The sequence below is a fragment of the Zootoca vivipara genome, chromosome 7 (genome assembly GCF_963506605.1).
Source record: "Zootoca vivipara chromosome 7, rZooViv1.1, whole genome shotgun sequence".
In the NCBI taxonomy this organism is placed as follows: Eukaryota; Metazoa; Chordata; class Lepidosauria; order Squamata; family Lacertidae; genus Zootoca; species Zootoca vivipara.
Genome location: NC_083282.1, coordinates 7,723,836 through 7,737,278, shown reverse-complemented (window position 1 = coordinate 7,737,278; position 13,443 = coordinate 7,723,836). Strand labels below are relative to the sequence as shown.

The 13,443-nt window shown below is 46.4% G+C and overlaps 1 protein-coding gene across 1 annotated transcript in view; it reads right to left on the bottom strand.

Annotated features, from left to right (window-relative positions):
• Positions 1 to 13,443, bottom strand: part of CACNA1E (calcium voltage-gated channel subunit alpha1 E) — a 281,416-nt gene that overhangs the window by 216,779 nt on the left and 51,194 nt on the right. The window contains exons 3-5 of the mRNA XM_060277446.1: positions 9,822 to 9,925; positions 8,034 to 8,186; positions 5,199 to 5,380 (exon numbers count right to left, since the gene is read on the bottom strand). Coding sequence (XP_060133429.1) covers positions 5,199 to 5,380; positions 8,034 to 8,186; positions 9,822 to 9,925 — 439 coding nt within the window. The remainder of the gene's footprint in view (positions 1 to 5,198; positions 5,381 to 8,033; positions 8,187 to 9,821; positions 9,926 to 13,443) is intronic.

Here is a 13,443-nt window from a genome sequence, read left to right as displayed (position 1 = left end):
AAGTGATAGGAAATGGCCTCCTGACCTGACAGCCCTCAGCCTCCCCCATGACAACCTCTAGTGGTTTTGTGTGTGTGTGTGTGTGTCCAGCCTCGCTTTGACTCCATGGGGACTATGTGAAGAACAGGACTAGGGCTGTGCAGAAACCTTCCATGTCACTAAGGACCCTGAAGAGCATGCTGTCACATTCAAGATGCCTGAATCTCCCCCCCCCTCAAAACCCTTTGCCTGTCTCCCTCAGAGACACCCCCCCTCATGTTGTGCTTGAACCCCTGGCCCAACCCCAGACTCACCCCAGCCCCTTAGGAGGAGAGGTAACACAAGGCCTGGCAAGAACACAGTCTGTGGAGGAGTGCTTGCCTGGCAGGTAATTGAAAATATATTATTTTTGTTCCAAATGCCACCAAAGCTTTATTAAAACATGCTGCTATTTTTATAAGTCACTGTTGTTCAAGCTGCATTTGAAATTGTGTTGATCAGAATTTGTTGTCCCGTTTAATTGTTGTCAGCTGCCCTGAGGTTGCTTTAAAAAAAAAGGAATGGCATTGAAAAATAAACGGATAAAATAGAAGGAAATGAATGAATTCATTTCTTGATATTCACTTCCCTCGCAGCTGAATGCATCAAATAACTTTGGTCTCCTGAGAGAGTAGTCCAGTCTCTCAATCTCTCAGAGACGAAACACTAATAATTATTCTCTACAGTAGCCTTGCTGAGGCACCGATGGTCGCTATTTGTAGTTATTTACAGCAGCACAGGCCACAGGAACCAAGAAACAAGGGCTTTGTTTCCCAGCAGAAAGGGGAAGGCACCAATCTGAGCACTTAGCTGCTCTGCTACTTCCCAGCTGGGGGAACACAGCCACCAGGCCTGCAGTTGGGCACCATCATTAAGAACTATGTTCTTTCTTGCTGCCTACCTCACCGAAGGAAGTCTGCCAAGCCTTTAAGCACGGTTACATGATCAGATTCCTATAGGAGTTGTATTGCATACTTATAATGGAATTATTTCGCTTCAATACATGTACTACCGCAGTTCATGGCGGGGGGGGGGGTGGAGGAGGAAGAGATGTGAAGGGACAGGAAGAGTTTGATGGGGGTTGCTGAGACGCCTTATTTTAGATAATTAGCAAATGTGTCTGCCCTCAGAAGACTTGCTTTGTCAGGAGCCTAATCGCTGTTTCTAACTTGTATACCTTGCTGGTTCCCCCATGCCTGATGTTATGACAGCAGCTGCATGGGTGTACAGATCATGCCATATGGCTAAGTCACAAAAGAGGGGGGAGGCTACCCAAATGCAGGTGTTCATCCAATTCTATTTTTATTCATCTTCAGCAGCAGCAGCAACAAACCTAAAAGAACACTGGAACAGTGTCTTGCAGTTGAATATAGTTGCGGAGATTGACAGTGGTTTTCTATGAAAGTGCCCTGCAAAGTTAGGAGGAGGTGGCCAGGATGCACCCAGGTTGCCAACAGAGAAGATGTGGCTTAGGAGGCACCACACAGACCGGATGATCCAGCAGCACACACCCAGAGAGGAGCACAACCAGACACAAATCAAGGGTCCAGCTGGAGCTCCCTCAGCAGTCAGCCCCACCACCTGCCATGACCCTACATTTGTTCAGTCCTTCTTGCCTGAGCACCTGCAGAGAAACCAACAGAGCACTGGATGAGTCCCATGTTCTAAGCTAGATGTCAGAAGTCCAGCCCCCGGCTGATTTCTTGTCAAAACAAGCAGATAGCTCTGGGAGGCTTTAACACAGCCTCCACCACCATCAATCAAGATGACCCTTCTGAAGACTGCTTCCGGCGTGACCAGAAGCAACTGAACTTCCGCTTCATATGCCTTTTGTTTTGCTTCCTATCCTGCAGCCCTCCTATTCGTCAAGATCTCGGACTGAATGGGTCAGCTCCCTCCTCTTCCCCATTCTCTGAGAGGCTGTCTCTTAACCTTTTCTCACCTTTTTGTGCTTCCAGCGAACTTTGACTGTGTTCTAGCTTGCTCCCAGTCATTCCCTTATCAGTCGGCATTACAAGGGGTGGGGGAGTTGGCACTAGTCGATGCTCATCCTGCGTGGCAGTTAACCCTCTCTGTCCTTGGCTGCTTTCTTCAAGGCAACCTTTCCCTGGGAGCTGGCTCATTCATGACACTACAGCATATACAATTTAAAGAGGTGAATCACTTCATACATCACAGCCTGCTTGCCTTGGCTCTGTCAAAGCCTTGGAAGTTGTCAAAGCACACTGTCAGCCGAAGATCTGGCAAAAAATGTTTCCCTTGAGTTTTTTTCTGCACCACCATCCCATTTTTATCTAGCTGAAATTTCCATTTTCTGAAACCTTTTCCCTGTCCTGTCCAACTCTGGTCTGCCCTACAGGCCCCCAGTGGGGAAAAACACAACAGATGTAAGAGGTTTGACAGAAGCATACCATCCCATGATGTACATAGTATTTGACTTTTTCCTCTCTTGCCTCTGGTGCAACAGGTTTAGGTTTTTGAAATCCAAAAGCACGGGAAATTTACCAGAATTAAAAGTACAGTAAGAGAAAAGTACGCATCACGGATTGTGATCTTTTCCTCAAGAAAGAAAAAGAAAAATCCTTAACTTTCCTAAAAAGAAAAAGTTATTAGTCTGCGAAACAAAAAAAAAAAGGAAAGTTACCCTGCCCACTCACACATACAAAGAGACAGCAAGAAGAAAACAAATAAATTATTCCAATTTTCAAGTTTTTTCACTTAGCAATCTGGAGGTACTTATTCACTCCAGGCAACTGTTGGATTTTTTGAATAGTCAAGTTACTTTAGAGCCGGTCTAATGTAAATACTGTCTGTTTAAGAGAAACAGGTGCCGGTGTTTCTGTTAATTGCTCACAGGCATGGGCTCTGCTTCTTGTATATAAGGCTCTGCCAGAAAGCCTTCTGTATCTCTTAGTTAGATCTTTCAGTTTGATTCATCTCTTAGTAGATCACTCTCTCAGTTGTTCTCAGTTTAAGAGATTCCTTAGTTGAATCTTAGTTTGAGAGCTGCTTAGTTATAAAGCTAGTTTACTGTTAATTCTTTTAATGGGAGTTATGTGGGAGTTTGTGGGAGGTTTGGAATGGGTTGAAGGTTGGAATGTTGCTAAGAGAGAAAGCGTTTATCTTTAGTTTAAAGTCTCTTTAGAGTAAGTTTGTTTTTCAGTTAAAGAAACCCAACAGTTTGTATTTTCTTCTGTATGCTTTTACAAGCGTACAGCTAGTAAGGGGTTTCATTTAAGGGAGATAGTTTCCTACGCTCTTGGTAGTGTTTTCTTAGCCAGGTCAACTTCTGACTGCGTATACTCTGTGTGAAGCGTACTTTAAAGGGCCGCTGTAAACTGGGATATATGATTTAGATTAAGCAAGTTTCAATACCCAGTTTTCTCCTATATTATTCTTATCACATATATATATATATATTATTTCTCAATAGCAACCACACATTAAGTCTATGCGAGCCTGCTGTCCACACTGTCCACACTTGGGAAAGGGAGGCAGGTGTGGTTTAACATGGTGCTACTGTACCAAAAGCTAGGGGCGTCACAGTCAGGAAAACACTGCAGCTTCAGCTCACTTGTTAAAATAATGCCTGAGGATGTACCAAACCCCCACAACTCATACACATTATACAATTTAATATAGAAGCACTGAAGGGAATAGATGTAATACTGTGAAAAAGTAGAAACAAGCTTACTTGTTCACTAAATTTTAACCCCACTGGTCTACTACCCTTAGTATCGCAGGATTGCCATGACAGCGCTTGGACTAAAATTGTCAACCAAAAGCTTTACTTTTCTGGTTTATCACCACAACAGTTATTAACATTCAGCTTCAGTAAAGCAAATAATTTAATTTGTTGTTGTTGTTTAGTCGTTTAGTCATGTCCGACTCTTCATGACCCCATGGACCAGAGCAAGCCAGGCACTCCTGTATTCCACTGCCTCCCACAGCTTGGTCAAACTCATGTTCGTAGCTTCGAGAACACTGTCCATTTTGTCCAACCATCTCGTCCTCTGTCGTCCCCTTCCCCTTGTGCCCTCAATCCTTCCCAGCATCAGGGTCTTTTCCAGGGAGTCTTCTCTTCTCATGAGGTGGCCAAAGTATTGGAGCCTCAGCTTCAGGATCTGTTCTTCCAGTGAGCACTCAGGGCTGATTTCCTTCAGAATGGGATCATTGCCTTCAATTCTTTGGCGATCAGCCTTCTTTATGGTCCAGGTTAATGGGTCAATGCCTTGTCGTGGCGTAGGGGCTTGAATAACTCAGAGAAGCTACAAGCTATGCCGTGCAGGGCCACCCAAGATGGGCAGGTCATAGCTGAGAGTTTAGACTAAATGTGATCTACTTGGAGAAGGAACTGGCAAACCACTCCAGTAGTTTGCCAAGAAAACTCCATGGACAAAGACAACAGGCATAATTTAATTAGACAGCGCCTGTATGATATCGAGCGATAGAACAATTTGGCCACAATAAGGAAATTTTGTCCATGGTTAGGATTATTTTCCACCTAGTCATTTTGACACTTTGGCACCCTATTCACAAAATTTAACAATTCCAAAATACAGACACGCTTTTACTTTCATAAGATTGAGTATGCTGCCTTTGGCTGTACCTAAGGGTCAATTTCAAAAAAATTCCACTGGAAAAGCGGTTGTGTCCATGTGCAGGTGGCAGTATTGAGTCAGTGGCTCATGTGCTTCTGGCTTGCAATCTTTATAAAGATTTGAGGAGTGAGGTTATTACTCCTCTACTATTGTCCATGTCACCTGACTCAACCATTGCTACTGTGTCCTTTCTATTAGCAGATCAAGATGATCAGGTGACAGAAAAAACTGCAAGGTTTTTAGCGGGGGCAATTAGAATAAGATCTATTATTGGATTATTGATATAAAACTTCCCAAATGTACTTTGTATAGTTAAGTTTTTACCTCTATCTGCAGCACATTTTATTTTATTTTATTGTTATGGCTAGTGGCTGATGCAAATAAAGATTTTCTGATTCTGATTCTCACTTGCAGTGGGCATATGCTGAGCAAGGTGAACTGGGCAAGACCTACATGATATAGGATGTGGAGAGAAAAGAAGTGAAAACACTGCAATAATGGCAAACTGAAGACATCACAATGTAGATTAAGTTGAAGATCTAATTATCTTCAGAGTCGTTCCTTGCAGATTTTACTCACATTGTACAGCACTGTAGTCCATCCTTCCATGGTGATGCACTGGAAGACAGTCAACACAGCAAAGAGGATGTTGTCAAACTGAGTGATCCCGTCGTTGGGACCAATCCACTCTCTGCACTCATAACCTGTAGGGCATCCTTGTACTCCACAGGGATGAGGCGGGTCCAACTCTTGCAATTCACCTGAAATCACACACAGATTAAACCAATAGGACACAGGCGAATCAACAGAAAGCAAAAGGAATGTCTTGCAATTCACCTGAAATCATACACAGATTAAACCAATAGGACACAGGTGAATCAACGGAAAGCAAAAGGAATGTCCCCAAGAGCAGGGAAGATCCACAGTATTGTATAACCTTTATTGCAACCAAACCAAATGTTACAGTGCTGCGGACAAGCTTCTGAGTTCTCCAGAACTCTTTATCTGTCAAGATACAAAATAAAACAACCAAAAAGGAGGGGGCCACCCCCCCACACACACACTTCTTGTTTCACTGGACAACTGATGAAAAGTTACAGGGAATTCAAAAAAAAAACTTGCTCACAGCTCTGTGACTTTTGGTTTGCCCCATAAAAGGTTGTGACGTTGTAGCTTTCATGCAGCAAGAATTTCCACAGAGAACTACATCTCTGTGTAGTTAGCACACATGGGTCCACACTGCATCCTCTCTCTGTAGGAGGCTGGGCCTCCCCAGCACCAGAATTTTGCCCTCATTGGGCATTATCCCCAACTGCAATGCACCCAGGAGGACTCTTGGGGTGGGTGGGTTAAAACTGCCCAATTGCTCTTAGAGACTTCCAGTTCCTTGTGGGAGGAACTAAGTATTGGCCCTCCTTACGCGGTCTCACCATTGCATTCTAGTTACTTTCCCCAAAGAACTGAGCGGGTGCAACAGAGAGCTGGGCCAACAACTATCCAACTAGCTTCACCCGACTTCTCCATAGCCTGACCTTGGGTTCAGGTTCTTCGTCACATTCAAGAGGGGCACTAGAGTGTTGCAAATTCTATATTACATACACACACACACCCTGCACAAAATGTGGGGATGCAGCAGAGTAAGTGATTTATGCTTCTGAATCCAAGCATTTAAAATATCCATTCTCATAACTCCATTGCCTTAGAAATGCAAAACCTTACAACCACAGCTGCCATCTGGCAGTGTTCTGGTTTCCACTGGGTGGTGCTGGGTGGGGAGGTGTTGCAACAACTCAGGGTCTTTCCATTTCTCCCCCACCCTCTCATCACAAAACGATTCAGTTAATGTTTGTGTCCTGAACTTATCTGTGCTGCCTTGCAAACATCCATGCACCTCGTTGCAAAAATCCCACAAATCCCAAAGCAAAATCCTCTCCTGTGTAGTTGTTTTTGGTGTTGGGAAATCTGGCATAAAACTCCAAAATGTGTGTGCATGTATATGTTTTAGGGCAGGCACCCCAAAAACTTCGGCCCTCCAGATGTTTTGGACAACAATTCCCATCATCCCTGACCACTGGTCCTGTTAGCTAGGGATCATGGGAGTTGTAGGCCAAAACATCTGGAGGGCCGCAGTTTGGGGATGCCTGTTTTAGGGTGAGGTCAGCAAAGAGTAAGGATATTTCCGTGAGGATTTTAATTGGATGAACTTTTATTTGGCTTTGCTCTAGTTATCTCCCGCTTGGACTACTGCAATGTGCTCTACATGGGGCTACCTTGGAAGGTGACCCGGAAACTACAACTAACCCAGAATGCAGCAGTGAGACTGGTGACTGGGAGTGGCTGTTGAGACCATATAACATCAGTCCTGAAAGACCTACAATGGCTCCCAGTACGTTTCCAAGCACAATTCAAAGTGTTGGTGATGACCTTTAAAGCCCTAAACAGCCTCGGTCCAGTATACCTGAAGGAGTGTCTCCATCAGGGCCGGCCCTACGGCCAGGCTGGGTGGCGCCGGCCGCTCCGCCACGCAGCAGCGCCCTCGGCAGCAGCGCTGTGTGCTGAGCCCGGCCGCCCGCCTGCCCGTGGCACTGGAAAACGGGGTGGCGGGGGGTGGCGGGGGGTGGCGGAGGGATCCGTCGCACCACGGTGCCAGGGTGCCAGAGGTGCTTAAGACGGCCCTGGTCTCCATCATTCTGCCCAGACACTGAGGTCCAGCTCCAAGGGCCTTCTGGTGGTTCCCTCACTGAGAGAAGTGAGGTTGCAGAGAACAAGGAAGAGGGCCTTTTCAGTAGTCGCACCCACCCTGTGGAATGCCCTCCCGTCAGATGTCAAGGAAATAAACAACTATCTGACTTTTAGAAGACATCTGAAGGCAACCCTGTTTAGGGAAGTTTTAAATGTTTAATGTTTTATCATATTTTTAATATTCTGTTGGGAGCCGCCCAGAGTGGCTGGGGAAACCGAGCCAGATGGACAGGGTATAAATAATAAGTTTTTTTTTTTATTGCTAGCAATGTTTCTATTGTTATCTTCCTTGAGCCTTTTGGGGTGGGGTAGGGTGGGGTTCAGGGGAAGGGGCACCAGCTCCTGGGGGCCAAGCCCTTTTGCCCCCCCTGCAATATTTTTTGGGGTGGGGCCCACAATCCCCCCCATATCCAAAAAGCACAGAGGCAAGCATGATGCGACTCCAGTGGCAAAACTCCTTCACCTCCTCCTCCTGTTGTGGTGGGGAAGAATGACTGAAGCAGCCTCCCGCCAGCAGTGGCACCAAGATGCAACATCCCGTGGGGAAAATCGGTGCTTTGGTGGCCACCCTGGAAGCCCCTGATGGCTTCCTGTGTTTGCTATGGCTGCACTTGAGAAGTCAAAGGCAAGAACTGAGCTGGGAAAGGAGAGGGGACATGCGACGTTCCTCACCTGAATTGTTTACGTAGCAAGCCCGGTGAAGCTTTCCGCTATAGAACTCCAGGCCAATGATTGCAAACATCAGGATGGCGAAAAAGAGGAGGAGACCAATCTGCAGGAGAGGCACCATGGCCTTCATGATGGATTTGAGCACAATCTGTAAACCTTGATGAAGGGAAAGGGGGAGAATGCAATTAAAAATAGAAGTACCATCGCCAGATGCGGTCGGGACAATTTATCTCTCCTATACAGTATGTAGGAGCTCGGGAGGGAGGGAGGGAGGGAGGGAGGGAGGGAGGAGAAGGAGGAAGAGCCATTACAATATGAAGAAGTCAATTTAAGGCTTATCTGCACTTCCCCTTTGCCCTGCCCTTTCCAGGCATAGGTCCCTGCTTTAAAACTCCATGTCTTTTGCCCCAGAGCTTTCCCCACATTCAGGTTTTCTGCATATTGCCATTTGCTTCAATTCAGCTTTAAAGAGTGGTGTTTGGGTGTTTTTTTTCTGGAAAAGCTCCGGAGCAAAAACAAAGGGTGCTCAGCCTCAGGGACAGAGCTTTAAAGTGCAGACAATGCCTGGAAAGAGCAGAGGAAAAGGTAAGTATGAATAAGCCCAAAGACTGAAGTGGTTACAAAAAAAACTTCTGGAAAGCTGGCTACTACAATGCTAAAGTCTGAGGGAGGTAAAGTGTTATGTACTGAGCTGAATCATAGAACAATAGGACCCAGAATCAGACTGCTGATTCTGGATCCTATTGTTCTATGATTCAGCTCAGTACATAACACCCCTTTCCTCGTCTATGCGGGGTTTCAGGGCGAATGGGACCCGGCGGACTAAAGTAGGTGCTGGTCTGGCAGCACATCACAGAATTGGTAGAAATGGGACAGTCATTAGCCAAAAGAAGGGCTGTCCACCAGAACCATTTCCAGCATCCAGCAAGCTCTTGCCCACCAGGCTCCTCCCAGGGCTTCAGGTCAGCGGCGTAGAAAGCCGCTGCGTCACCGGGGGCGGCAAATTGCTGTGCACCCGGGGGCGGGGCGTCACTCGCAGCGCACATGCGTAGCATCACTATGCATGTGGTGTTATGTAAAGACGCCACGCATGTGCTCTACGTAGAGGGGTCGCGCCCCCCCATGACTCCAAAACTGAGCCTCCGGCCTCCCAGTAAACAGCCCGCTCAGCGCTGTTTACCGGGAGGCTGAGACTTGGCTTTGGAGTCACTGGGGGGTGCTACCCTTACGGTAGCGGCAGCAGCAGCCCGTACGGACCGGGCATGTGCACCACCCTGTATGGAGTGTGCATAAGCAGGATGCTGCACATGCACAGTCCGTACGGGGTTCTGCTGGTGCACAGCGGCCCCACAGGCTGCCACTTGCATACAACGGCCCATAACGGGATGCCACTCGTGCACCAGCGGCAGCCCATACGAACCGTGTATGTCCATACGGCGTGCGGGGGCGGAGGTGAGGGGCGGGGAGGGGCATGCCAAGTGTCACCCCCCAGGCTGGAACCCGGGGCGACCCGCCCCCATCACCCCCCCTTGCTACGCCCCTGCCTCAGGTTCATGAGAGCTGGCAACTCAGTTGTTACCAATCACCCCACATGCAGCATCCCAGAATGTGTGAACCCGGGGCATTTCATGCACATCTCCTGCAATAACCCCCCCTGGTTGAGTAAAGCATTTCTGCGAACAGCACAGCGGGATACGAAGGATTCACACTGTAAACACCAATGCTTCTCAGCGAGGAAGCAGGAGGAGAAGGAGGGAGGGAGGGAGGGATGGGGAGAAAGCAGATGCTTACTAGGAATGCCTGAGACAAGCTTCAAGGGTCTGAGCACTCGCACTGCCCGCAGTGTCCTCAGGTCCACATGGGTGTTGAAATGTGTCCCTGCTGTGGCGAGGATGCTGGAGACAAACAAGAAAAAAAAGTTACTAAACATAGATCTTGGGCAAAGCACATCTGCCTGCCTGCCTGCCTGCCTGCTTGCAGGAGGGGGCGTTACGCACACCAGGCACCTGACAGCCGGAACTGGTGCACCTTACCCTCCACTGTGAGTCAACAGCCATTTCTAGGTCTAAACTTAGCATCCTTAAGCTGAGCAGCAATTTAAAGATACACACTGGTGCCGAGACTCACATTTTCCTGCTCAGCCTGATCCAGCCAGCCTTGCATTCGTACCAGCACTCACGGGCTCGACCTCTGCACGGGGGGGGGGGGAGGCTTGAACTGGGGCTGTGCTCCCCCTGTTCCGCAGAGCCTCTGGCATTGCTTGTCCTCATCCCAAGCCATTACACACACACAGTGGTACCTCACAAGACGAATGCCTCGCGCAACGAAAAACTCGCAAGACGAAGTTTTCTATGGCAGCGCTTCGCAAGACGAAGTTCATAGAATCATAGAGTTGGAAGAGACCACAAGGGCCATCCAGTCCAACCCCCTGCCAAGCAGGAAACACCATCAAAGCATTCTTGACATATGGCTGTCAAGCCTCTGCTTAAAGACCTTCAAAGAAGGAGACTCCACCACACTCCTTGGCAGCAAGTTCCACTGTCGAACAGCTCTTACTGTCAGGAAGTTCTTCCTAATGTTTAGGTGGAATCTTCTTTCTTGTAGTTTGAATCCATTGCTCTGTGTCCGCTTCTCTGGAGCAGCAGAAAACAACCTTTCTCCCTCCTCTATATGACATCCTTTTATATATTTGAACATGGCTATCATATCACCCCTTAACCTTCTCTTCTCCAGGCTAAACATGCCCAGCTTCCTAAGCCGTTCCTCATAAGGCATCATTTCCAGGCCTTTGACCATTTTGGTTGCCCTCCTCTGGACATGTTCCAGCTTGTCAGTATCCTTCTTGAACTGTGGTGCCCAGAACTGGACACAGTACTCCAGGTGAGGTCTGACCAGAGCAGAATACAGTGGTACTATTACTTCCCTTGATCCAGACGCTATACTCCTATTGATGCAGCCCAGAATTGCATTGGCTTTTTTAGCTGCTGCATCACACTGTTGACTCATGTCAAGTTTGTGGTCTACCAGGACTCCTAGATCCTTTTCACATGTAATGCTCTCAAGCCAGGTGTAACCCATCCTGTATTTGTGCCTTTCATTTTTTTTGCAGATTTGTGCCTTTCATTTTTTCGTTTGCAGAACGAAATACTTTTGTCTTGTGAGGCACCACTGTATATGTGTGTGTGCGTGCGTGCATGTGTGTATAGCCTCTCTCTTCCCCTTCTCTCTGTATACTCCCTCTGCTATCTCCCCAACTGTTAAAATGTAGGGCCAAGCTAGGCAATGCACACCACATTCTTTGCACTCTTAAAAAACAAACAAACAAAAAACCTGAAAAGCAGCTGTGGGAAGTACAACTTTCAATTCTGTATTTTAACAAAAGGAGGGGTGGGAGGAGGGGAACAACCGCTGGGAAACTATGAGCCCTAGAGTTTTGTTTGATGTAGTTGTTTCATAAAGTCTCATCCTTCTTTGCAAGAAAAAACAAACTCAAAGCAATTCACGAGCCACGTGTCATAGAATAAAACACAATTTACCACCTTATTAGAGCACTCCAAAAGCCTCAAAATATTTCAAAACAATGCCAAAAACCAAGTTTTGACATATATAAAATTATCAAAACCAGCCAGAGATACCAGTTTTGGAACTCACAACTAATTAGCTGCTAAAGTTTGCCACAAAGATAGGGGCCTCTAAGGTTGGTTTCAAACCTGAAAGTGATGGAGCTGTTTTGATGCCCAGAGAATCGCATCCCACAAATGTGGGACCAGTGTCAACATTTATCTATTAGTTTTATATTTATTCCTCATTTTAGATGGGAAGATGCATACAAGAACAGATTGCTGATTCGACACATTTTCAGACGCTATTGATGGGGGAGAATTTGTAACATATGCAAACTTGCATGTAAAGCTAAGCAAAGAAAACTCATAAAATCTGCAAATGAGAAAGTTTGTCATGTTCACACACATTTTAACAAGGTAAAAATGGATTTGATGGGGGTCCTTTCTGCACCTGTGTTTGGGCTGCAGGTGGGGGTTCGATGATGAACATACCTTTACATGCAAAACAATCCCCACACAGTGTTATTGTCATTGTTTTTTATTATGTATTTTGTGTTTTTTAATCTTTTTTGTGAACTGCCCTGAGATGTGTGAAGGGTTTAATCAATCAATTATTATTAACAGGGAATAAATCCAACTAAACCCAACAGGTTTATCTGAGTAGATAATATGTAGGACTGAGCTGTAATATATTCTAAAGGTTGGATTTCAGAACTTTACAGGTGTTTATGGTTTTGCTAATGCATTAAAAGGGAGCAGGATTAAGAAACAGAACTGATGAAGAAGGGTTCCATTATTGAGAGTGGTTCTCTCTGGGAAGTTAAAGATAAGGTTATTGAATAAATGGTATATAACCAATGTAAATTAGATATATATGCAAAAAAGGTAATGGGTGTTTATTGGCAATGATGTGGAGAAAGGCTATTTTATTTCAAAAATGAATGCTGAATGGTGGTTGAAAAGATATGTAATGTTGTTTTTGCGAAAGACTTTTCATTCATTTGCTAATAGCAACAAATTTGTGTGTAGACAATTATATGACCAGACACTGTAGTTATGTAAAAGCTATAAAGATCTTATGCAGACAGCTCAAGAGTGTTGGAAGAAAAGTATGCCTGCAATTCTAAACACACTTAAGGCCTTCTAAATCATAGGGGGATTTATTTCTGAGTAAACACGCGGGTGGTGCTGTGGTCTAAACCACAGAGCCTAGGGCTTGCTAATCAGAAGGTTGGTGGTTCGAATCCCCACAATGGGGTGAGCTCCCGTTGCTCGGTCCCTGCTCCTGCCAATCTAGCAGTTCGAAAGCACCTCAAAGTGCAAGTAGATGAATAGGTACTGTTCCGGCGGGAAGGTAAACGGCGTTTTCGTGCCCTGCTCTGGTTCGCCAGAAGCGGCTTAGTCATGCTGGGCACATGACCCGGAAGCTGTACGCCAGCTCCCTTGGCCAGTAAAACAAGCAACCCCAGAGTCGTCCGTGACTGGACCTAATGGTCAGGGGTCCCTTTACCTTTACCTTTAAACATGCATTTAGTGCTTCTGTGCATGCGCGCACACCGAAACCCAGAAGTAATCCGTTCCGGTACTTCCGAGTTTGGCGTGGAGTGCAACCCAAAAAGACGCAACCTGAAGAGGCCGTAACCTGAGGTATGACTGTATTGCTCTATTCTGCCTTGGCCAGATCCCACCCAAAGTCCTGGACCCTGTTCAAAGAACGGTGATCAAAGTTTCGGAAAGCAAACCGTATGGGTTATGGTTGAGGGAGCTAGGTATGTTTAGCCTGGAAAAGAGGAAACTGAGAGGAGAGAGGATAGCCATCTTCAAATATCTCAAGGGCTGTCCCATGGAAG